At 41.2% G+C, this 27,760-nt stretch overlaps 1 protein-coding gene across 1 annotated transcript; it reads left to right on the top strand.

Moving 5' to 3' along the window:
* Nucleotides 1–22,842: 22,842 nt before the first annotated feature.
* Nucleotides 22,843–27,185, top strand: LOC126334851 (uncharacterized). Its single transcript, XM_049997519.1, has 2 exons — nt 22,843–24,123; nt 24,232–27,185. The coding sequence occupies exons 1-2, from the start codon at nt 23,598–23,600 to the stop codon at nt 27,111–27,113; spliced, it is 3,408 nt and encodes a 1,135-aa protein (XP_049853476.1). The 5' UTR covers nt 22,843–23,597; the 3' UTR covers nt 27,114–27,185.
* The last annotated feature ends 575 nt before the right edge of the window (nt 27,186–27,760 follow it).

Below are 27,760 nucleotides of genomic sequence, written 5' to 3'. Positions count from 1 at the left end.
TGATAGAGCAGTGAAAGACCTAAGTATACGACAATCCGCCAGAATTGCTGATAGCCTTGGGAGAGCCATCCATGACAAAACTCTTCTGTCTGGTGTGCAAGATGTATGAGACACGAGAAATACCCTCAGACTTCAAGAAGATTACAATTATTCCAATTCCAAAGGAAGCTGACAGGTATGCACATTGCCCAGCTATCAGTTGAATAAGTCGTGATTAGACAATACTAACACGAATACTTTACATAAGAAGGGTAAAACTGGGTGAAGTCGACCTCGGGGAAGATCAGTTTGGATTCCGTAGAAATGTTGGAACACGTGAGGTAATGCTGATCCTACTATTTATCTTAGAAGATAGTTTAAGGAAAGGCAAACCCACGTTTATAGCATTTGTAGACCTAGAGGAAGCTTTTGGTAATGTTGACTGGAACACTCTCTTTTAAAGTCTGAAGATAGCAGGGGTAAAATACAGGGGGCGAAAGGCCATTTACAACTTGAACGGAAACCAGACGGCACTTATAACGAGTCGAGGGGCACGAAAAGGAAGAAGCGGTTGAGAAGTGAGACGGGGTTGTGGTGTCTTCGATGTTATTAAAGGTGTACATTGAGCAATCAGTTGCGTAAACCAAAGAAAAATTTGGCATATGAATGGAAGTACAGGGAGAAGAAAAACTTTGAGCTTTGCCAGTGACACTGTAGTTCTGTCAGACACAGTGTCTTGAAAGAAGGGTATAAGATTAACATCAACAAGAGCAAATAATGCAAAGGGAATGTAGTTGAATTAAATCAGAGATTAGGAAACGAGACACGACGAGTTGAATTTTGTTATTTGGATATTAAAGCAACTGATGATGGCCGAGCCGCGCGGTATTAGCCGAGCGGTCTTAGGCGCTGCAGTCATGGACTGTGCGGCTGGTCCCGGCGGAGATTCGAGTCCTCCCTCGGGCATGGGTGTGTGTGTTGGTCCTTAGGATAATTTAGGTTAAGTAGTGTGTAAGCTTAGGGACTGATGACCTTAGCACTTAAGTCCCATAAGATTTCACACACATTTGAACAATTTTTGATGAGGAACGAAGTAGAAGGTATTTAAAATGTAGACTGGCAATAGCTGGAAAAGCGTTGCTGAAGATGAGAAATTTGTTAACATCGAATATAGATTTAAGTGTTAGGAAGTGTAGACATACACTCCTGGAAATGGAAAAAAGAACACACTGACACCGGTGTGTCAGACCCACCATACTTGCTCCGGACACTGCGAGAGGGCTGTACAAGCAATGATCACACGCACGGCACAGCGGACACACCAGGAACCGCGGTGTTGGCCGTCGAATGGCGCTAGCTGCGCAGCATTTGTGCACCGCCGCCGTCAGTGTCAGCCAGTTTGCCGTGGCATACGGAGCTCCATCGCAGTCTTTAACACTGGTAGCATGCCGCGACAGCGTCGACGTGAACCGTATGTGCAGTTGACGGACTTTGAGCGAGGGCGTATAGTGGGCATGCGGGAGGCCGGGTGGACGTACCGCCGAATTGCTCCACACGTGGGGCGTGAGGTCTCCACAGTACATCGATGTTGTCGCCAGTGGTCGGCGGAAGGTGTACGTGCCCGTCGACCTGGGACCGGACCGCAGCGACGCACGGATGCACGCCAAGACCGTAGGATCCTACGCAGTGCCGTAGGGCACCGCACCGCCACTTCCCAGCAAATTAGGGACACTGTTGCTCCTGGGGTATCGGCGAGGACCATTCGCAACCGTCTCCATGAAGCTGGGCTACGGTTCCGCACACCGTTAGGCCGTCTTCCGCTCACGCCCCAACATCGTGCAGCCCGCCTCCAGTGGTGTCGCGACAGGCGTGAATGGAGGGACGAAAGGAGACGTGTCGTCTTCAGCGATGAGAGTCGCTTCTGCCTTGGTGCCAATGATGGTCGTATGCGTGTTTGGCGCCGAGCAGGTGAGCGCCACAATCAGGACTGCATACGACCGAGGCACACAGGGCCAACACCCAGCATCAAGGTGTGGGGAGCGATCTCCTACACTGGCCGTACACCTCTGGTGATCGTCGAGGGGACACTGAATAGTGCACGGTACATCCAAACCGTCATCGAACCCATCGTTCTACCATTCCTAGACCGGCAAGGAAACTTGCTGTTCCAACAGGACAATGCACGTCCGCATGTATCCCGTGCCACCCAACGTGCTCTAGAAGGTGTAAGTCAACTACCCTGGCCAGCAAGATCTCCGGATCTGTCCCCCATTGAGCATGTTTGGGACTGGATGAAGCGTCGTCTCACGCGGTCTGCATGTCCAGCACGAACGCTGGTCCAACTGAGGCGCCAGGTGGAAATGGCATGGCAAGCCGTTCCACAGGACTACATCCAGCATCTCTACGATCGTCTCCATGGGAGAATAGCAGCCTGCATTGCTGCGAAAGGTGGATATACACTGTACTAGTGCCGACATTGTGCATGCTGTGTTGCCTGTGTCTATGTGCCTGTGGTTCTGTCAGTGTGATCATGTGATGTATCTGACCCCAGGAATGTATCAATAAAGTTTCCCCTTCCTGGGACAATGAATTCACGGTGTTCTTATTTCAATTTCCAGGAGTGTATATGGAAGTGAAGCATGTAACTTAACCAGTTTAGACAGGAAGAGAACAGAAGCTTTTGGACGAGTAGAATTGGGGAGAAATGAAATTTGTGGCGCAACGTGATTAGAAGAAGGGATTGGTTGGTAGGACATATTCTGAGACATCAAGGAATCACTTATCCAGTATTGGCGGACAATATTGGAATTAAAAATCATAGAGGAAGACCAAAAGATGAATATAGCAAGCAGAGTGAGATGGATGTAGGTTGCAGTAGTTATTCGGAGATGAAGAGGCTTGCACAGGATTGCGTAGCATGGAGAACTGCATCAAACCAGTCTTCGGACTGAAGACCACAACAGCAGCATCTTATATCTTCATGGGTTCTGTGTTCGCAACTAATTATGGCGCTCAAATTTTGCACCTGAGCGCCTCTGGTGCCCCTAGTCAGTTCAGCGCCATGAGCGGTCGCCTCTGAATCATGGGATCCCAGGTTCGATTCCCAGCTGGGTTGAGGGTTTTCTCTGCCCAGGGACTGGGTGTTTGTGTTGTAGTCACCATCATCATAATCATCATCATTCGTGACAGTGTCTACATTGGATTGAGTAAAAAATGGACTGTGTAAAAATTGGGTCTTTGTACTGGCGCTGATGACCGCGCAGTTGAGCGCCCCACAACCCAGACATCTTCATCATCACAAGCGGCCGCTTTTATGGGCTATGGGGCATACGTCGTCAAGAGTTATAAATTCTCATAGAACGGGTGTTGCTAATGCGGATTTCCGATCGGAGTAGCAACACCGTCATATTAAAATTCGAGAAAGAGAGAGAGAGACAGACAGACAGACAGAGTTAGACAGATAGAGAGACAGAGGTATGGGGAAAGGGGGGGGGGGGGGGAGAGACAGACGTAGATATCAAACAAGTAAATTCCGTTATTGCTACAAATGGTGAACTGTTCCAAGAAAACAAGTATGACTTACTCCTTTCTCTCCTATTAGCCCCGTTTACATGCACGCTCCAAACTGCCGTTTCTTGTAGTGCACGTACGGAAAAAAGGTACACACCCCAGCTGTGAAATTGTGACTGTGTAGTGCACACTCAGCAACAACAGTCTTCGCGTGGGGCGTGGCTTTTCCATCGAGGCGGCAAGTTTTCTTCGCGCTCCAAGCCAATATGCGACGTTTACCAGTTTGTGCTACGTTTGAGACAGTGTATCTTCCATCATCTATCGTCGAGAAAAGTTAAAAATGTAATGACAGCAATGGCGAAGCTCTTCAGAGGCTTTTGAGACTTGACCTACCAAAAATTTTGAAGGGAACTTACAATTAGAGTTAGAATACAGCAATGCGTTGAAAGTAGCGTAAGTTTGTTTTGTTTGTTACTACAGTTTCATTTGATCCATCCATAAGTTGTGAGTTCACAGCGTTATGTCTGCTGTCCAGTTTAATAGTTCCTGGAGGCTTCTACAAATAACCATTTGTTTCCGTGCAGCAGCCGGCAGGGCGGAGGGCAATCATGTGTATCGTAGTAGCTTGGTATTGAGGTTGCTCCGGCTGTGAAACTGTTATTTCGCGCACTGTTCAGTCCCGGTTCAACAAAACTTGTTTTAGTGATAAAATTCATGAGTGCATGTGATTAATTTATTATGGCTTGGGAGGAAGTAACACTTGTGTCTTTGTTTCGCGTATTAGATGACAAACCATCTTCAGGCTGGACTTACGAATAAACTGCACATATAAAGAAAAGCAGTTGAAACCACACTTAGACATTAAAATGGGTAACGAGACACAAAACACAAACCTTCAGTTTTCTTGGTATAAGAAGTGTTCTTGGCTCATATGTTACTCTGAAACAAATAAATTGTGTTGTTATATAAACTGCAACTGAAAAAGAATGGACGTCAGCTTCTTTCAGAGTATGTGTGACAAAAAATGTTGACAGAAAAGCCGAGAAGCACCAGAATAAAAGAAGGCACCATCAGAATTCAGACAGTTTTCAGTTGTTGGGTCATGAACGAACTGAACATTCAGTTTCTGAAGGAGCCAAATTTCCAGCCCCAAAACAAAATACGGTTTTGAAACTAATTGAATTCGTAATGCAGAGACTTATTGATGTCCTTTATTTCTTAGGCAAGCAAAAGCCTGCATCCACAGGACACTTTGAAGGTGAAAGATCCGACAACAATGGCGGTTTCCTTGAGTTATCGAAACTTTTGTCTACTTAAGAACAATTTATTCGGGATCATTTGATTCGTGATCACTTGCAGAGCACTTCTGCGTTCAAAAGTACATCAAACACAATTCAAAAAGAATTAATCGAATCGATTACCGGTATCATTGATGATTTCATTAAAGAAGAGCTACAGTTGTGTGACTTTGTTGGAGTGGATGCACATGAAACTGTGGATGTTTCTCGTAAGTCACAAATGAGTATTATTATGAGTTTTTGCACACAAGATCGTTACTTAGAAAGTTTTATTATCACAATGATCCTAGTGACAAAACCGAACAACGTTTATCAAATATTGTACTTAATGCACTTGATGTATGGGAGTAATTGACAAAATAGCAAGGCAGACATATGCGTATTGGAACAAGGATGGTGCTACCCCAAAGCACCATTATCCAAGATGGAGGTGTTGACGTCACACAAGATGGCAGCGTAGACGTCATTCAAGATGGCGGCTGTGCGTCAATCAATATGGCGGATTTTGGTGGGAAGTTTGAATTTTGGTGGCAAAGTGCCACGCCCCCTCCGAGAGAAAAATGGTACAAAGTTCAAATTCCTGAAGGACAATGAACCACACCACTCTTATCTCCACTATGCAAAGAAAATCGCAGGGATATAGGACACTTCTCTTTATTATTTAACCAATTTCAGGAAGGTGTATTTGCCACTGGTCTGGGTGCCAACTAGCTTCATTCATATCGGTGCCTCCAGAGGGCACTCTCCTGGTGTCAGATCATGATGCAAGTACCACTATTCAAGATGGCATCACCCAGAGTGTTCACCATGAGCTCCAGAGCCCAACTGACTTACTTAATATCATGGCCACCAGAGGGCGCTACCGTGACGACGGGTGATGACAGAAGATCGTTTGCTCTCTCTCTCACACACACACATGTTATAACTGGACATGTGCCACATCAGCAGCCCTCGAGCGATTGGCCGCTGATGCCATAGCCTACAGCCTAGACCTTTATATTCGTGCCAAACATAGTCTTCTCTAAATAAACTAACTAAATTATCACCCACATCGCACATCTAACATATTAATTAGTTGAGTACGTAATTCCATTTTAATTTCAATCATATTGAATAAGTGAACTTATAGTTTCAATATTCAATGATCAAATGAGAAATTCCACATTTTCCCACTATGAGCGCAGTATTCATTCATGACCTAACACCCCCCCCCCCCACCCTAGAATTCTGCACCCCCTATTGGCTACGGCATTAGTCACGTGATTCGACTTCATAGAGCCTAGGACTTGGAATCAATTTTCGCCAATGCCACACCTACCTGGACTTGGAATCAAATATTTAATGTCTCCACCACGATCCTCAACCCAGCACCACGTCCTCTTACCGACCAATGTGGTGGGCTAACACGCACTAACATGTACTAATGTGCACAGCACATCACGTCATCCTAGATAGTGGGCGAAATGGCAGGAAAACAGATCTGAACACAAGTCTTTACTTTGCATCCAGTTTCTCCACCACGAGATCTAGACTCCAGCTGAGCTAGTACACACTACTGCCACCAGATGGTACCATTATCCCTCATGTGACGTAATCCAAGATCGTGGTCTGGAGGGGACATGGCGTAAAAATTACTCAGGCTGCGCTGGGCTGCTGGATAATGACAGAGTGCACTCTATTTATTTTCGAAAATTTAATTAGCCATTGATTATATTTATCACACATATGCAAAAGACTAGCCCTAAAGTGCTTGGCATCACAATACACAGTCTGCAGACATGCAAACATCTAATTTTCCGAAATAATTTCAGTACAAACCTGCAAATCGCTCCTAAATGATACAGCACAGTGATGTGTAGATACGCTAAGTACTCGTAAACTGTCCAAATAGCGCATATCTCAGCCTACAGAACTGCTCACAAATAGTGCAATCACTGTGCGAAAGCACCGTTCTCCACACTATGTCCACAGGACCGCGAAGTGACGTGGCCATCAGCTGTCAAACCACGCACAGACCCCCGCTCAGGTCCCGCAAGCATGAGGCGACCACATCCCTTCCACACTTCATTTCTGAGAAATTCCTATCCAAATACGTGTTCACCCAGACACAGCTCCTGCCGCGACTGGCCAGGGACGTGCGCTGCGTTGCATCTGCAAGCCACTGCCACTGAACACATGTGAAAGTTGATTCTATACAGTCTCTGTTATACCGACGTCACAGAAGTCCAATGCACGCTCACGCCAGTCTCATATGTGAGACGTCTCCATGCACCATTTGTCTTTAACGTGGATGACAGAATAGCACAGGGTTCATTGCTCCTAGCGTGACATAACACACGCATTTAAACACACTTTACTACCTAGCTTGACTGACGCAACGCCGCCAAGTACACGCCCATAATTACAAACTCGTCTAACTATGTTCCCAAGTTATTCTTATATCACATCGCTTTGTAAAAAAATAAGAGTCAAATCGATCTCTTGATAATTGATTACTGTGCCAGAAATAGTTAACGTTTGCTTTCTTCATGTCTCAGCTTGTATGCACGGAAATTCTTATCCTAACAGAACCTGTTTACGAAAATAACGCTGAATGCTGTCTTCCCAGCACTCCTAACATCTTACCCTTCCAGGTTTCAATATACGCAAACGTTCCCTCCACTATGTAGAGACTCCTATATCCCAGCACAAACGATGTGAATGAATCAAGCATTCTGATTTGGTCTTATCGAATATACACAGCTAATTACTTATACCCCCGGCGTTGAAGCACCATCCACCTATTCTTTCTCGGACTTCCAGCGGTTATCTTACAAAGATCACTAAATTGCATTGACAGTTAAATCGTGCAAAATTCTCTCCACATTATCAAATACCTACCAGACTCACAAGAATACTGCAGGCTGGCAAGATATTTACCACTGTAACTACAATTAAATATTGCTGCTACAGTCTGACACCAATGTAGAGGTAATCTCTCCTCTAGACAACTGTGATTCAGTATCTACAGCGCATATAATTTTCCACTTAAAATTCAGTCATTCATTATGTCCTAACGAATAGCGCACCAGTGCACGGGAGGGATGGAAAAGACACCACCTATATACTGTAATGTTAAACAACCAGTTATTAGCGCGAACAATTTTTCCAATTTTTCAGTAACTCCAACACTGGCCAATCATGTGACAGCATGTTTTCCCAGTTTCAGTATCATAGCTAAACCGTCACTTCTCTACTTTGCGAGTATCACTGCGAACATGGACAGACCACTGCTCAGCACGCCCATTCACTTTTAATACTACTTCCTCAATTTCCTCGCATTTCGGTGTATATTTAGTCAATTTATACCTATTCCCTCGTCAATTGTTCGCGCTTTCAACTGGTTGTTTAATATTTCAGTGCATGGTTGGTGGCTTTTCCAAGTGGCTGTGGCATTGGCGAAAATTGATTCCAATTCCTAGGTTCTATGAAGTTGAATTACGTGACTAATGCAGTAGCCAATAGGAGTACAGCATTCTAGGGTTGGGGGGTGCTAGGTCATGAATGAACACTGCGCTCATAGTGGGAAAATGTGGAATTGAATATTGTGTGTGTGTGTGTGTCTGTGTGTGTGTGTGTGTGTGTGTGTGTGTGTGTGTGTGTGTGTGTGTGTGTGTGTGTGTGTTGTTCTTAGTGTAAGTTAGTTTAAGTTAGATTATGTAGTGCGTAAGCTTAGGGACTGATGATCTCAGCAGTTTGGTCCCATAAGACCTTACCATAAATTTCCAAAATTCCTCTTTCCAACACAATACAAACATCATATTCTCATAAATAATTGCCAATTGTTACTGCAAGCATCATTCTCAACCTGTAGGTTTCACATTTTTCTAATTTTTGTAATAGGATTAACCTGTGTCAAATTTTGCAAATAAAATCCAGTATAACAACTCCAGCCTGAACGTGGAGGTTTTACAAGGTCTTTGATGTCCTGAGGCAGACGATGCACTTGGTATCAGGGTTTTGAGGGTCGCTCTATATTCTGTTGTCATCACTAATACATGTGAATATAGTAACCACTAGAGAAAGTGTATCAAAATTTGGACATAAACCATCTGGTGGAAAATGACATCAGGTCCAAGACTTTTTTATTTAAAGACAAGCGCCAAACCTGTTACCAGAACCTATTTTTATAAAGAAGCACCACCAGCCTGGGAGACATCGCACAAAGCATCAACAACATCAAAAAGCTATGAACAAATTAGTTCAGCTACGCCTTCTTGTCTTTGTCCAAATTTAAATACTTCAGGGTAAAAAATGAGTGCTGGAATCCGGTCATACCCAAAAGACATTAGGGCAGGTGGATGAAGTGACGTTAGAAACTCAATGGCCTTCTCACAACTTACCCATTCTTCAACAAATAAAGACTTAAAAATTAATTAGGAAACACTTATACCGACAAACATAAATGTTTACCACCTGCAAAAATTCTGAAATTCATACTGGACAATCATATTCGAAATATTTACAGTGAAGTAACAAAGCCTATCAAATTGATTCTTACATTCTCTGTCACTACAGCTTCTCCTGAAAGAAGAATGAGCACCCTTTAAAAATTTAAAATTACCTTCACAGTCCAATGACTAATGATAGGTTAGGTTATCTCTGTGCAATTGCTACAGAAAGTAAGCTGGCTAAACAAGTGATAATAAATTCAAAGATAACGTGACTGACAACTTTCTACCAAGAAAAATCGACATATGGGTGAAGGACAAATACCGATACTGGTTATAGGTCAAAAGGTGGCGTGTGGAAAGCGATCACTTGGGACATGTATGTCTATTATACAAACTCTGTGAGAATGATGCTGATGAATTTGAAAATTATCGATAGACAACGACAAATTTTAATATATAAATGGTACTAGGAAAGTTTTGCAACACAGCATTATTTATTCTTTTTTTTTTCTAAGTAATATCCGTCACATTGAATACAGCTTTCTATCCTCCGAAACCAATTTCTAAACCACTTCTCCAAGTTTCTATAGAAATTAAGCCTATCTCGTCATCCCAAGTCCTCAGGAGGTCCTCATAATTTGAAAACTGCACTTCATTTTCACTTGCAGGAACAGTAAAAAGTCACAAGGAGCAAGGCCTGAACTGTAATGAGGGTGCCCAAGCAGTTACAGTCCCGTATCCCACAAATATTTGGTGCATGCTTGGTGTGGTGAGCTGGAGCGTTGTCGCGATGGAGGAACCAAGTATTCATTCTTGACTTCGGTCGCAGTTTCTTCAAAGACTGGATGACTTGGGGCAGGCATTGCTCTGTGTAGCACTTAGCTGTGACTGTCTTCTGTGTGTTCAAAACAACACGTTCCACAATTGCAATCTATTTGGAAAAAAGTAAAAATAAAAACACAGCCATCATTTTCTGCTTTACTGATTGGGATCTTCTAACAGCTACGGGTGTGACGTCATCTTCAAAGACCCAAGCTTTGTTTTGAGTCTTAGTCGGCACATTATAATAGCACAGTAGTACAGCCAAGTCTCGTCATCTGTCACGACGTTATTCACTTACTGAGATTGTCCCTTAAAAAACTTTTTTAACACCTCGCCACATCAAGTCACACGTCCGTCAGTCAATGCGGTATCCCGAGACAAAAAGTTTCTTTATTAGCAAATCATCATGCATAATAGAACAAATTGCCCTAAGATTTCGTCTATCTGCTTGTAGGTCACTTGCCTGTATTCGTCAAGCATTTTCCTCGCAGCATCAATGTTTTCTTCCGTAACTGATGATCGTGGCCTTCCCGTCTTCTCAGTGAACTTCAGAGTGAAACTTCCTCTTTGGAATTCTCTGTAGCACCTGAATATAGTTGTACGATGAGGACACACATTACCGAGTGAAAGAGTGATTTTATCAAAGCACTGGTCTATGTTTAAACCATGCGCGAAGTTCTACCCGCAATACTGCCCGAGGCACACTTCGTGACCGCGATGCCATAACAAGCACTTGGAAGTAACCCTGCTAGTGAACGACTGCTCACACAGACCTGGCACAACGGCTACAACGCAAGTATGAAGCACTCTCAAGACAAGTGTTGCCATCTCTAAAAAAAACCGAGTCGCTAGCTTCAGTATCAGAAGTCGGTAAAACTGATTTTACTAGGGGTGTACTGAAAATTTCGTGCTGTGAATGGTGCAATAAGCCAGTGGGGGGGGGGGGGGAGGGGGGGGGGGAGGGGGGTAATAAAATATTAATAAAAATTGTCTCATACGTAATTGCTATATTGTCTTAATTAAATGACGTATCGCTTGCAACAACATTCATAAAATACGCTAACTTTTAATTGAACATGTTATCATAATTGACGCAACACATAAATTGTTGTTTCAATCGCAGTAGTCAAATATACAACTATATTTGTGACATAAGAAAGCATGAACTCAAATTAGGTTACAAAATATATACATACCGGTATGTGAGCTATTCATCGTCGCCACTCAGAAGATCGAATAACTCTTCTGTTTCATGCTGTGACAGAACTGTAGTTGATGTAGACTTGTAGAGGGTTGAACGTTGCTCAAAAGATGGTGTTGCAGTTCGACTGGTTTTGTCGCAAAAGAGTAACTTTTGTTCGTTCCAGTAAGCTCCAATACGTCTGACTGTATGTCAAAAGATGCACAATCTTGATTTTGTTTCTTCAGCTGATCTCTCAAAATGATCAAAGCATTAATTGTCTTTAACGATAATCTGTTACGTTGTTTGGTTTTTATAATGTTCATAGAACTGAATATTCTTTCCACTTCTGGATTTGAATGCGGTAGGCATAGAACAGTCATAGATAGCTGTGAAATCAAAGAAAAAGGATTCTCCCCTGCAGCATTTTTATACTGCAAAACCTCACTCCAAAATCGAACAGTGTTAGTAGTGTTATTCCACCTAATGAAGTTGGTATTATGCAATTCTTGCAGCATACCGTCTATGAAATCGCCACTAGAACCCAGTTCTTTGGCTACATCCGCTACAGCATTATTTTTATTCACTTTTAGTGTTTCTTCAACATTCAGCATTGACATTTTTTTCAGGATCGTAACGTTACTTGGCAGTCTTTGTTGAATTTCTTTTATGAGTTTCATACTAAACTGAGTGCATCTCCTCTTCAAATAAACTTTATTTTTTCGGACAAACTTCACTCAGACAATTTCTGTTCAAACATAAAACCAAGGTGCGGATTTGCGTACATACATTCGCTTGGAACTGGTGTTGTCAACAAATCAACAGTTGGAAAAACTATGTTTTGTCCGAGTGACTGCATGAGAAATGCAAGTGTATCTAGTAATTTAGTGGGGTCATTGTCTTCTCATTCAAAAGCTTTTATTGCTATTTGTACGTCTTTTAAAGCATGTTTAAATGTAAAGATGATTTGAGTCGTCACAATACATCTTGTACAAAATATCGGCAATGTAACAATTGCCTTGAACCATGGCAAGTGAAAAATGTAGCTTTAGTTCTTCCCACTGCTCCAGAATTCTTCGTATTGCTTGTTCAATTGAAAGCCAACGTGTTGCACAGACCTTCAAAATTTTTAGTGGCTGTTTTCCACAATTTATTGTCTCATAAACTTTTTTATATTTCTCTTGTCTTTTGGGTGAAATGGAGAAGAAACTATATGTTTCTAGGTATGGTATTCACTGAGATGTGCGAAACTGCAAGCTGAAGAGAGTGACAAATGCAACGGATCAATACCAAATGCTTCAAACCATATTCTCTCTTGAGTTATTTGAAAAGCCTATTGTTTATTCAAACCATTGCAGAAGCATTATCTGTGCCAATTCCTACCATATTAGCGATTGGAAGTTTGAGATCTTTCAAAGAATTCACAAGAACAGGAGCCAGAGTTCTTGCATCTGCAGTTTCTACTACAGCGAGTTTGAGAAATGCTGATCTAATGGTTTGGTTGTTTACACTATAGTACCGTATAACGATATCTAGCATTTTATATATTGATACATCTGTGGATTTATCTATTAGTACAGTGTATTTTTGGTTACCTATATCTTCAACCAATGATTATGTAAAATATGGAGCCAAAACTTCAGTTATAACGTTAGTGCACTAAGTACGATGTAATTGCATGTTTTCAGCGCCCTCAACACCGGAAACACCTTCTTGCACAGTATTCCTAAATGATCTACAGCTAAAATAGAACAATGTTCTTCAATAAATAAAAAAAGGGCGCCTTCCGCTCTGCTTGCTATTCTAACTGTAGTTTTCGGAACAATTTTCACAGGTAAGGTGGTTTGTGTATTTTTTAACCAATTTTTTGTTTATGCTCAATAGTTTTCGAATGCTTCCTAATATCAATTTAGCATAAAACTCTGTTGCACATACTTGACATCTAGCCTTGGATAAGTCTCCAACGACTGGTTTCAGCCACCCACTGAATTCAGGATCTGCTTAACACGCATCCCGATATTTTTGAGCGTACTGCTTCTTCTTCTGCGGTAAATCCATTATGTAAACCACAACGTAAGTTTCACCAATTTATAATCACGGAAAATACATTAAAACTCAGGCAAACTAGAGGTCATGAAACATTCTACTCACTCAGTAACTCGATATCAGTCCTATTTTCGTTGTTTAAAACGTAATAATGTCCGAGTTACCCCACCGAATTGTTCTTGCGTTACCACTGTGCATGTGGTAATAATTTGACTGCGAGTTAACATTTCGAAAAATTAGAGGTTGTTGGACGGAAATGTATTTTATTATACTTAATATTACGTATGTTTTTGTCAATTCGAAAAATAAAGGGAGTTCAAAAGTTGACGAATTATAGATCGATACGCTGTCGACGATAACAGGCTAGTGGGTAATGAATAATGAATTGTTCTATAGTGAGGGTTTTCTTATTCTGTAGGCAATTCGAACATTCAGGTTTACTAAATGCTGAACAATGCTACATGATCTGCTAAGAATTTAATTTAACTTAGCAAATCTAGAACAAAGTCAGTGTAGCACCCATTCTATAGTTAAAATCTTAGTTTTGTTAATGAAAATACTGGCCCAAAACAGTTTTGATTTGTACTTCAAAAGTCGTCAGTACTCCAAAAGTCGCCAGATAAATCGCTAAATAATTTTTGTCGCTAAAAAGTTTTTTTTTGTTTTTTTGTCGCTAAGACGATGGCAAAAGTCGCCACTTCTAGCGACAAAGTCGCTAAATTGGCAACACTGCTCAAGACACAGCAACAATCAGCCTCCTGCGACTTATTGTTGCGTGGTATTGCAAAACTTCTCTGGTACCTACGATAGTTATTGAAGCAGAAGAAATTTACGATTTGTATTTCGAGCTTAGTTTAGCCGCTGAAATCGAAACAAGATACCGTTATGAGGAATCGTATACCTCTAGACTAGGGCGCCCATACGATATTTTTTGAAGAGGGGTGGGTGGGACGGCGACTACACTGAAGGGTATGGAGTATTTTTAGTATTTCGGAAGACGAATGGTTACTTGTAAGTAGCCATAAAACTTTCCAGTTTCGACCCTCTTAAAAACCTTTGTACTACAGAAATTTAAATCATTTTCTTGAAAGAAAAACATCTTACTACACTCCCATTGTATCCTTTCCCTGAGAGCTCTGGTGAGGGAGCGGCGATCGAAAGGCGGCTTGCCACCAGCTATGGGCGTCCTACCGCCAGATGAACGTTTTTCAGCCATTCTTCATTAAATAGATTGTGTTCTTTAGTATTAAAGTATTCTACTACAGTGCCTGAATCAGCGTATCAGCGTTGTGTTGTAAGAGACCACAAACATGTTGGGTATGTGTACCGCACTAAAGGAAGAGTTTGTAACTATAGGTAGGCACACGTATTTTCAATACTTCTGAAAATCAGGTAACTCCAAATAAATAAGGTGCATATATTAAATATAATACACAAGTTTTCCAAGGCTGAGAACACAGTTTTGATAAACTGATATTTTATACTTTTAGGGGGCTGAAACGTTCAAGAACGTATGAAGATTGTAAATAATTTATTTAATATTGCAAACGAGCGTTAATGGTGAAATGAAACAAGTAGTTCTTGATTATTCTGAGCCTGTGATTTTTCGTTGGTGGAGAAGTATGTAGCAAGGGCGCCCATACTTGGGGTCAAGAGACCGCCCACCTCTTCCCCCCCCCCCCCTCCCTCGCCAGTCTCTTAAAGAAAGAAAGAAAGAAAAATATAATGTAGTCATATGTTATCCTTTCAAGAAAATTATTTAAAAATCGGTGTTCCGTACGTTTTTAATGGGGCCGGAACTGGAATTTTTTTATGGCTACTTTCAAGTCGCCTTTCGTCTTCCAAGATATTAAAAATACTTCATGCCCCATCCATGCAAACTATTGTGTGGGCGTCCTTGGTATGCAGAACTCCTGAGGTTGTGTAGTTAGGAGTGATATCGGAAATGCGGTTTGTGCTGCTTGTCGGCAAGTGGCACATTTCTTTTATTTTCAGAGAGAATTGTATTAGGGGTGAGTTGATTTAACAATTCTTTGTTCTAAACTGCCCGTACTAACTTTTTCGTGTATGCAGTTGGAATGCTGTATGTGTGTGTGTGTGTGTGTGTGTGTGTGTGTGTGTGTGTGTTGTGTATTGAACCGGGGACCTAGAAACGAGGCTCCCTCCAGCCGTAAGCGTCAGTGGTCCACAACCCCACAATAGGCCATAGCTGTCCATCCACCCCTCTGCTCCCCCAAACCTAACGCAGGGTTATTGTGCGGTTCGCCCCCCCCCCCCCCCCCCCCCAAAGAACGTCTCATACGAGACGTGGTAGAGTAACGATGGTGTAAGCATACGTGGAGACAGTGTTTACGCAGCAATCGCCGACATGGTGTAAATGAGACGGACAAGAGGAACCAGCCCGCATTCGCCGAGGCAGATTGAAAATCGCCTTAAAAACCATCCACCAGCTGGCCGGCACACCGGATCTCGACACTAGTCCGCCGGACGGATTCGTACCGGGGACTGGCACGGCTTCCCGCTCAGGAAGCAGCAGGTTAGACTTCGCATCTAGCCGGGTGGGCTGTTCTATGGTATTACTCTTCGCCATTAGTGTCACAGTCAACTTTACTAGCACTGTCACCTGTCGGTTGGCTCTTCCTGGTACGCCGGCCGAGGTAACAGAGCGGTTCTAGGCGCTACAGTCAAGAACTGCGCGACCGCTACGGTCGCAGGTTCGAATCCTTCCTCGGGTATGGATGTGTGTGATGTCCTTAGGTTAGTTTAAATAGTTCTAATAACTAGGGGACCGATGAACTCAGAAGCTAAGTCCCATAGTGCTCAGAGCCATTTGAACCAATCTGCCTGGAACTTTGTAAACTACAGTAAATCAAAATACCACAAGTATTCCTTGCAGAAAATCTTCCGCGGTCGAATTACTCCTTCTAGATCCACAAATTTTCTTTAATTCCTTTCGAAAGGAACCATGTATGCATTGAATCTTTTCACCGTAATGTCTTCTGTTGTATATGGTGGGAGAGAGGGGGGAAGAGACAAGGCCGCAAAAGAGCCATTTCTTAATAAATGATCTGGTCAGCTTGGAGACATAAGAACTAAATTTTATAGATCATAAAAAATTTATTATATTCTGTAGAATTGGTGGCTATCCACTCAGTATATGAGTAAAAACCCTGTACTCCAGATTCCAGCAGGGTGGATGAGGTGGAAGGGGGAAGCATGAAGTGCCTCCTCCTCCTTCATTGCACAGGCTTATGTCAAGTTACATAGCAGATATACAGAAATCAGTCAACTCCTGGTAAGCTCGACTTTTCACATTTATGGTTTAGTAGTCGCCACATTTTACCCCCCACAAACATGGATACCGTCTATATAGTCCTATAAATTTTTCCACTTCGTGGCTTTTCAAATACATTATAATCTCTACTACACTCCGGAGAACTAAAACGTTCAAACGTCAGGTGTGTGAGTCGAATCGACAGCGGGCTCCTGTGGTTTATAAGTGACGCATTCACATGTGCACATTTTGACAAGAACATACCTGCAGTATGCTCTCCTGGCATTACGTCTGGAATTTACATGCGTGGTATTGGTGCGCATGCGTGAAGTGTACCTTGCAAAGGTGTCGGGAAAACAGACGTGTAAACGAACCTATTCCAATTAATTTTTCTGACAGTATCCATACGATAATTTCTGTAATCACGATTTTTGTTAACAGTAGCCATCGAACTGTATTCTACCAATTCGTTCCCCAATAATGATGGTTACTCTTCATTTTATTATATTCAGTTCTGTTGTTATGAAATTTTTTTAACAGACGCTACGCACGAGAAGGTCCAAACAATTAAATGTTCACTAGCATATTTTATTTTATTTTATTTTGGCACATCACAGAGTCGCCGCCTTACCAACACAACTCATCGTGTATCACCTGAATGGACTTCTTATTTGTATAGACTCTACACAGATAGCTGTTATGTAGTATGATGCATTGCAGGATCCGGGTTGCTAAGTATGTCCTGTCATTTGTACTTGACGAAACATAAATCCTGGCTTAGTATGGGCAAAATAAACTTTCTGATCATATCTCAGGTATCTTTTAAATTTAAGCTTTGTGTGATTTGTGAGAGAAGTACTCAGTCATGTTATTATATGAACGCACCCATGCATCACTGCTAAAAGTTCTGGTAAGAAACTGGTGTCTTGGTACAGTTCTATGCCATGTATTACTTTTTTATATATAATTTTATGTGAGTGAAGGACAGAGCTGCGAGGCACACATTCCGAAAGACACTCCCGATAGTTTCATGTATTTTCACTTTTATTTTTTTCAGAAGAGTGTAAATGACTTTTCAATGCAGAATGCCACGCTATCTTGATAAATACTTGTCCACATGATGATTTTTTGCGCATGCATATAAATTTCCATCAGCACAATACGAATGTGCTAGGGACTTGAGGCCGCGCGATTAGTTCATCACTTCACAGATTTGTTCCGAATCTTTTTGTATTTTAGTAGACGGACAGCTGGGACGAGAGTATGTTTGATTGTACTACATGTTGAGGTTATGCAGTGAACCGTTTTATGTGCAATAATTTCTACTGACTCCAAAAGAAGCACGCTTAAACTTATAGATGATTAGAGATGAAGAAAAATGGAATGCCGCTTCTAAATACGGTATTATTTGAATAAAAGTTTGAGATGTGATGCTCTGAGCGTCAAATTTTAGAAAAAAAGTCTCCAATCATTTGTCACTATAAAGAATGAGATACTGTAAGATTCGAAGTAGGAAAACAGGGAAGAATGAGCCAGAAATTTAACGAACGTTTATATGAAAGCTGTGTACAAATATTCACGCTATGGCGACATAGTAGCACGATAAATGTGGAGATTAACATCTGAAAAAAATAATGTGGTGTGTGTAGCTCCTCAACAGACTACTGGAAGATGAAATGAAGGAAATTCATGATAAAAAAATAGAAAACTGAAAAGTACAACCTCCTTTTTAGTGGATTCTGATGCCTATGAAATTCCCAAATGTTTAGTATCTGCATATGTTAATCAAAATGAGATTTTGGCAAATGACAGCAATCAAAGAGGAAAGAATTTTGACGATATTCATATCTGGTCTCCAGCCAGAACATAACGTCATCTTGACATAATATTTCGTCCAAGCAAGGTGGCGCAGTGATTAGTACACTGGACTCGCATTCGAGAGGATGACGGTTCAACACACATCCGGTCATCCTAAATTAGATTTTCCATGTTTTCCCTAAATCGCTTTAGAAAAATGCCGGGATGGTTCCTTTGAAATGGCATGGCCAACTTCCTTTCCCATCCTTCCCTAATCTGATGGGACCGATGACCTTGCTGTTTGGTCCCCTCCCCCAGATCAACCAATCAACCAACCAACCATCTCTTAAAAATTTTGCCGCTGAAAATGGAATTTTCCCAACATGCTTAAAAAAAGAGTAAAGTGATCCATATTTTCAAAGGAGGCAGCGAAGAATGTCCAGGAAATTACCGAGCAATTACTACTATTACACATGTCTTATCTAAAATAATAGAATGTGTAACTGAAGACAAAACTGTAAATTTATAGAAAAATGTAATTTTTAAGTGATATCCAGCATAGGTTTAGGAAGGGTACATCCACCAATACAGCAATAGCTGAATCTATGTAACTAAGGCACTAGATGATCAAAATAAAGTTTATGGTATGTTTCTTAACCTTTCAGAAGCTTTTGATTGTGTATGACACAACATACTATTAGAAAATCTTAAGAGTTATGGTAGATGGGGGAAAACAGCCATATTATAAAATCATTCATGGAAGATAGAGAACAGAGTGCAGACATAAAGCAAAATGTTAACAATACTATTACAAATGTCAACCCAAATTTTGAATTTGTCAAATATGAGGTGCCTCAAGGATCAGTGCTGGGCCCAAAACTTCTTATTTTACTTGTTAATCCTATGCCCAAAACAGTAGGTGGGAATGCTGTCATGTATGTAATGTTTCAACAGATGACTTACAAAAGAAAGCTTCTCTAAATATGGAAACAATTATTTCAGAGGAAATTATCTTTTTATAACTCTAAATGAAATCACATATGTGCAAATACATGCAAATAAAACGCCTAATCTGAACAGTATTACTGTATTACTTGGATCTAAAAGAGACAGAAACTTATAAATCCTGGGGATGACAATGGATAGTTACTTGACATGGGAGAAGCACATAAACAATATTTGTCATAAAGTAAGCTCAAATACACTCCTGGAAATTGAAATAAGAACACCGTGAATTCATTGTCCCAGGAAGGGGAAACTTTATTGACACATTCCTGGGGTCAGATACATCACATGATCACACTGACAGAACCACAGGCACATAGACACAGGCAACAGAGTATGCACAATGTCGGCACTAGTACAGTGTATATCCACCTTTCACAGCAATGCAGGCTGCTATTCTCCCATGGAGCCGATCGTAGAGATGCTGGATGTAGTCTTGTGGAACGGCTTGCCATGCCATTTCCACCTGGCCCCTCAGTTGGACCAGCGTTCGTGCTGAACATGCAGACCGCGTGAGACGACGCTTCATCCAGTCCCAAACATGCTCAATGGGGGACAGATCTGGAAATCTTGCTGGCCAGGGTAGTTGACTTACACCTTCTAGAGCACGTTGGGTGGCACGGGATACATGCGGACGTGCATTGTCCAGTTGGAACAGCAAGTTCCCTTACCGGTCTAGGAATGGTAGAACGGTGGGTTCGATGACGTTTTGGATGTACCGTGCACTATTCAGTGTCCCCTCGACGATCACCAGAGGTGTACGGCCATTGTAGGAGATCGCTCCCCACACCATGATGCCGGGTGTTGGCCCTGTGTGCCTCGGTCGTATGCAGTCCTGATTTTGGCACTCACCTGCACGGCGCCAAACACGCATACGACCATCATTGGCACCAAGGCAGAAGCGACTCTCATCGCTGAAGACGACACGTCTCCGTTCGTCCCTCCATTCACGCCTGTCGCGACACCACTGGAGGCGGGCTGCACGATGTTGGGGCGTGAGCGGAAGACGGCCTAACGGTGTGCGGGACCGTAGCCCAGCTTCATGGAGACGGTTGCGAATGGTCCTCGCCGATACCCCAGGAGCAACAGTGTCCCTAATTTGCTGGGAAGTGGCGGTGCGGTCCCCTACGGCACTGTGTAGGATCCTACGGTCTTGGCGTGCATCCGTGCGTCGCTGCGGTCCGGTCCCAGGTCGACGCGCACGTGCACCTTCCGCCGACCACTGGCGACAACATCGATGTACTGTGGAGACCTCACGCCCCACATGTTGAGCAATTCGGCGGTACGTCCACCCGGCCTCCCGCATGCCCACTATACGCCCTCGCTCAAAGTCCGTCAACTGCACATACGGTTCACGTCCACGCTGTCGCGGCATGCTACCAGTATTAAAGACTGCGATGGAGCTCCGTATGCCACGGCAAACTGGCTGACACTGACGGCGGCGGTGCACAAATGCTGCGCAGCTAGCGCCATTCGACGGCCAACACCGCGGTTCCTGGTGTGTCCGCTGTGCCGTGCGTGTGATCATTGCTTGTACAGCCCTCTCGCAGTGTCCGGAGCAAGTATGGTGGGTCTGACACACCGGTGTCAATGTGTTCTTTTTTCCATTTCCAGGAGTGTATATTTCTAATGATAAAGATGTCAAGGGCAATAAACATACAAATGCTACTAACAATGTGTTATGGGCAGTTCATTCACAGATCTCATATGGTATCCAGGTGTGGGCAAATTGTGTAATGAGCACATACAAAGAGTACTAAATCTACAAAAGAAAGCTGTAAGATACATAGCAAAATTATCTCTTAGAGATCTCTACAGAAATAAATTCAGGGAACTAAACATATTGACAAAAGTGTCATTATAGATATATGTAGCAATTATTTATGTAAAAAGTAACCATGTTGCATTGTTAAAAAGAGATATCCACAAATATAAAACAAGAAATAAAAAAAGATTATCATATTGAAGGAAATCAGCTCAAATTAACTAATAAAGAGCCTGTAAATGCAATATGCCATCTGTACAACAGTTTACCAAACTATATAAAGATAGTAGAAAACATGCCTGCTTTCAAAAATAAATGAAAATGTCGCTTGATGAGACTTGTCCATGCAGTGTTAACACCTTGAAGCAAAAAGTTAATTTGATGTTTCATATGTAACTGTACAAATGTGTAAAAAGAAGTTCCACAAAGCATTAAGTTATTTTAATCTTTGATAATTATGTATATATATCAACGTTTTTAAGATAATTGTACTTCAGAGGCCATTTTTGAAGAAATCAGTCATTTTACTGGTATATGCATGTAGTTACGTATTTTTTAAACTTACATGTTTTCAAACTTTATGTAAGCATGTTCAGTAACATTGTACAGAATAGTCCACAGACGTAAATAAATAGAATCTATCCTGCACAATATGTTAGTGAGGTGACATTGTGTAGACCCTGCTGTGTTTTGACAAAAGACGCAAATTCTAACACAGCAATAGAGAAATGTAGGTTTGATTCAAAATTCGCCACTCATGACGCTTCTCTGAAAGTAACTAGTGGTTAACAAGACATGCGAAAAAAATCACTGCTTTTGTTGCATTTTAGCGTAATTCTTTGCACATACCAACTGAAGCAGAAGTAACAGTAGATCTTTTTAGATCGTCACCATGCAAGTGTGGGCGTGGAGAGCCACCACTTAATATTTACAAAAAATAGGAGCGCAGGCTTTAGCTTACTATGACGTTTTCCCCACGGAGTGTTGACGGCTCGCCGGCCCACCAATGCCACCCTTTCGGCGTTTACCCAGCCGCCTACACATCTGCCGGCCACATTATTCTGCGCGCACTGTAATTCTTCACTTGCGCTCTACCTAGAGTTTTCTTGTTCTGTTGCCTTTTCATCACAAGCGAAAAAGGGGAGTCACAGCAGACTGTTGGCGCAATGAGGCAACGTGGAAACATGCGTTCTTTCCACAAATCTTTGCACATGCCCTTTTATTTCCTTGCATCTCCAATTGCGCACAAGAAAGAGGCATTGTGTGGACAAGCTTTTAGTGCGTTGTATGCGATATGCAGTGCTGCTGTAGGAAATACGTATAGAAGAATAGAAAATTCACAATGAGTAATTGTTTGTGTCAAACATTAATATAAACAAAACGAATCTGATAAATAGACGAAGTTTTTGACTGCGTCCACTAAGATTCTGGCTAAATGACAATAATTTATTTCCAGAGTAGAATCTATTTGCGGCTCACAAAGTAGGAATACCGTAAAAAGTGAACGACGGGGTCGTGAACACGTGTCCTGCAAGTGGTCTCTTGCGAAGTAATTTATTTTATAAAAGACCCATCTGAAACGCGAAGTTGCAGTTTACTTGACGAGAATCAAGTCAACAACAGGACGTCAACAACACTCATCGATACATTCCTGGAATAATTTCTTTGTGAATGTGTTATCCTTTGTCTTTAATTCAATAAGCGATATCTCTGCAACGCGCCACAGAAAAAAATAGGCGTTGTGTACAATGGAGTATCATTAACACATTGGTTTCGCGAACAAAATTTCGGTGTAAAAGATGGTATGTATAAGTACTATATATAACCATACGTTCACAAGTACTGCGCAAATCTGAGCCGTGTTAGTTATATCAACACCAACAGCAATAGTTTTGTTCATATCAAACAAACGCTACTATCATAATAATTGTCAATTTCATTGGGACTACACACTGTGCTCGTGAACTACTGACCATAACTGGTGAAAACTGGCACTTGCTCATCTTTGCAATGAAATAACGATAACGATTGCTCAACTAACAGCCCATGCAAAATTTTACTGCACGGGACTGCAGTGGCCTAATAGGGATTAGCGGTTACAGAAACGTTGGAAAGAATTGTTAATTTGATCATACCGAACCAGCGTATTATTCATCCTCAAGGCACACACTACTCAGCAAAAAACGATTTTATTGCACATATTTTAAGTGCAGCCTCTGTAATTAAACTTCACCAAGTAGGATGTGTACCAAAAGTATCTCAGAATGGTTTCATTTAGCACAGTAGTTTGTGGGGAAGTGAGAATATTGAATCCTTCAATGCAAGTCTGACTACTATACAAATGAACAACCATCATTAATGTTACCACAGAGTTGCAGCAGAAAAATAGTACTCTAGAAGTAATTTGTAATTCAACTGCCTTAACATTTTCTTTGTGATGGGTCTACATATCACTCATAAATATTATCATGCCCATTGAAACAGGTGTATGAAATGTCAAGATACTCGTGATGCCCATTGTCAAGACAGAGTTTTGGAAAGAAATTTGTTGCCCGCCTACTCAAAAACAAGTGCATCAGGTAGGCCTAGCGCACTTCATTGCAGTACCAAAGCAATAAATTCATATTGTTTTAACATGCAGTTCAAAGATTCAGTAGAAAATCCACTGTTTTGCCCAATGGAAACCTGTCCAAAGGAACTAGGTGAAAAAACCTTGCCAAAATTTCCGAAAAGCAATTGCTGTATTTGGTCATCACCATCTGACATGGCACCAATATATGCTGTGGAAATCGCAAAGCTCTGGATACAACAGCAGTGCAAAAATACTTCTGTATCAGCAGGACGCAAAATGGTCAATGTTAAACAGAGAAATGACCAACGGATGAAGGACATCGCTGAGATTACATCAGGAGAAAAAATTCAGTGTCAGCAGGTCAAGGACATTGGTGTGATGAAAGCTGGAGAAAAAGTTACTCAGTGTCAACAGATCAAAGACATTGGTGTGATGACGTCAGGTGAAAAATTTGCTCAGTGCCAGCTAATCGATGACAATGGTGTGATGAAATTTGGAGAAAAAGTTACTCAGTGTCAGCAGATCAACAACATTGATGTGATGACATCAGGTGAAAAAGTTGCTCAGTGTCAGCAAATCAAGGACATTGGTGTGATGAAATCTGGAGAAAAAGTTACTCAGTGTCGACAGATCAAAGACATTGGTGTGATGACATCAGGTGAAAATGTTGCACAGTGTCAGCAGATCATGGACATTGGTGTGATGACGTCAGTAGAACTTGTCCAGGGCCGGCTGAGCAAGGACAACCAGTGCCAGCAGATCAAGGACATTGGTGTGATGACATCTGGAGAAAAAGTTACTCATTGCCGAGACTCCAGTGACATTGGTGTGATGACATTAGGAGAAAAAGTTACACAGTGTCAGCAGATCAAGGACATTGGTGTGATGACATCAGTAGAAGAAGTTGTCCAGTGCCAGCTGAGCAAGGGCAAGCAATGCCAGCAGATCAGGGACATTGGTGTGATGACATCTGGCGAAAAAGTTACTCATTGCCGAGACTCCATTGACATTGGTGTGATGACATTAGGAGAAAACGTTACCCAGTGTCAGCAGATCAAGGACACTGGTGTGGTGGCATCAGGAGAAAAAATTACCCAGTGTCAGCATAAATCACTCTCAGATGAGCTTGCGAGCTGCAGGATATTGACTGTTGATGGACCTGGAGATTATGGAGCATCACCACTTTTCGTACAGTTTGCTAAGTATTCTAAGTCACACCATATTTTTAAACCAAAGGGTGTCACACAGGCAGTTCAAGAAACTCCTGGAAGCAACAAACATAATACTACTAAAGAAAATGTCAATTGTTTAGTTCCAGTTTCATGTCCATTGGAAGGAAGAGAAAGAGAAATTATGAAAGAGACCAATATCTGCTCTACCACTACAAGTGGGAAAAAAGAGAAAGTGGATGGCAGTGAGATGGGAAATAGCTGTGCTTTCAGATGCAAGGATTTCAGTGAAAGTGAACCAATGATTTTAAACAACACTGTAAATAAGCATTTCTTCCATGAAATTAATTCATCTGATAAAAAATGTTTGATAAAAAATAAAACAGCTCTGTTTCCAAATGAAAAAACTGACAAATGGTGTGATAATTCTCATCCACTTATATGTAATGTCATGCATGAATTACCACTGGAAGCCAGTGACAGAAGCAGCTACAGCAAATTATTATTAAGTGAAAGAGGTCTGCTAAATGAAAAAGTTGACAGGAAACTATGTGTACCAGAACTTCACCAAGCAATCAATGGGCAAGATGTGACAAGAAAGTCAGTAAATTATGGCATCTCTTTAAGAAAAACTGTTTCAGCAGAACAGTTCCATCTTGGATGGGAAACAAAAGATCAATATCAAATACCCTGCTACAATGTTCATCAAACAAAGAAAAACCATGGTCTTCAGGGAAATCACAAAACTCACATCAAAGCAAATAAAAGTAATTTTTACCCACATACAGACGTATCAGAAAATATAACTCCAATAGTGCATTGTAATAGGGATTCAGAAATCACAAAATCAAATACCAAAATGAATACATTAGGACCAAAAGGAAATTCGTTAGAATTTCCTACAATGGGTCATAATTTCTCATACAATCCAAAAGCAAAAAATTTAGGTCCTTGGCTACAGGAAATGTCACAGAAAACTGGAAGCAATAGCTGTGATACGAAACTTAGAAAGAAATCCAATGAAATTGCAGATACTATACAAGTGGGACATCTAGAGAATGAATTTCAGAGTGAATCACATGTCTGTGATCAGAGAGGTATCAGTAGCCTGCAGTTCAGAAAAGGAAATAAAAATTCAGATGAAGATATTACCACGAATGGTTTTAGGATCACTTTTGCTAATATAACAGCCAACGAAGAACCCACAAAAAAATTTGCAAAGAAGAGAAGCATATGGTCTTTTTTTCAAAATTTACTGAGGAAACTAGACCCAAGTAGAAAAAGAGAGAGAAAACGACAGGACAATGAGTCTCCTACTTTTGTGACACTCAACTATAAAAGACATAATAAGAGAAAATCAAAGAGACAGGCAATTCACAGAGATACGTATGGATTTGAGGAGAAATGCCATACAACCAGTTCTTCTGGATATGACAATGAACACGTTAGTTCCAACGCCAATAAACAGATTTATGACTCTACTAGAAGCGAAGCAAATAAATGCTATCGTCATTCTCACACCCATAAAAAGAGACAGGCAGCAGTTAATTTACTAAAGGATTGTAAACATGATGAGAATGTGTTAAATGGTAATGTAACAATTCCTGTATTGTTTAGAGATGAAACCTCCTTACTCAAAAGTGAAGAGTGTAATAAAAATGTTGTTGTTATGGTAGCAGCAGTACATAGTTCTAGTGGAGAGGTTAATCGAGATATCATGGAAGAACTGAAACAACAAAGACAAGATATTGACAGCCTCAAGCAACTGCTTAATAACAATGAGAATAAAACACACAATAAAAATCATTCCAAAAATAAAATAAAAGATATACCGCTACGTATAAGTGGCACCACTACAGAATTTGGCATCCCTATGGTGCCAGAGCTCAACAAAAGTATTACAAATTTCCAAAATGTCAGTAATACACAGGGTGTTTTTAAAGTAAAAGAACAACCAATATCAGAACATCTTTTGAATGAAAAATGTAAAAGCATTAGTCTGCATGACTACTTTGCATTTAATTCTATGAGATATAAAAACGGAGGTCAAGTGCCAGCCTTAACAGTGAAGAGAACGCCATACAATTTCTCAAATGATCACTCTGATATATCCCATGAATGTACAAATGGATGTATGTGGAGAAACAGTACAAAACATGGACATAGGAGAGCAGAAAAACACTTACGTTATGTGATTCGTCACTGCAGGAATGGCAAAACAGATTTGTGGAATAAAATTTTAAGTCTGTGTAGATACAACTGACTGTTGCATGTGACTGAAAATATAGTGATCCAGTGCACTTTCTGGGACAATAAACAATGTTATTTTCATGCAGTTTCATTTTTTCCTGCTCTCTGCTATTTTTCTCCTCTTAACCCCTCTTACTTCACTTATCGGTTTGCTGTAGAACAGATTTCATATGAAATTTCTAATGGCATTAATCGTTCAGAACAATATTTTTTTAAAAATCTGGTTGCAGATACCCTAAGCCATATTAGTGCATTAGTAACTAGACACATTATAATTAATGACAAAATAACACAAACTGATGAATAAACTAAAATGAGTAAAAGTAGCTATTAGCCTGTAGCTGATTTAATATGTGGCGCCCGCGTGCGCAGACACACACACACACACACACACACACACACACACACACACACACACACACACACACACACATGTATTCACATCAGTAGCAGTGCCCAATAAAAACAAGTGGATAACAACAGGTACAGGGTGTCCCACATAAAACCAGTACGCCTCACTATTGGTTAATTATATTAGTTGAATTGCTTGTGAAGTGATAACACTGTCTCAAATGTTTGCTAAACTGCATTTTAGCAAAAAGTTGAGTGCAGCTGTGTGCAATTGTGAGAAGCTTGTATTGTTGAGTTGTTACAGAAATG

This window comes from Schistocerca gregaria, chromosome 2 (genome assembly GCF_023897955.1).
Source record: "Schistocerca gregaria isolate iqSchGreg1 chromosome 2, iqSchGreg1.2, whole genome shotgun sequence".
Classification (NCBI taxonomy): Eukaryota; Metazoa; Arthropoda; class Insecta; order Orthoptera; family Acrididae; genus Schistocerca; species Schistocerca gregaria.
The sequence above is the reverse complement of the archived record's forward strand: the minus strand, read 5'-3'. Positions and strand labels throughout refer to the sequence as shown.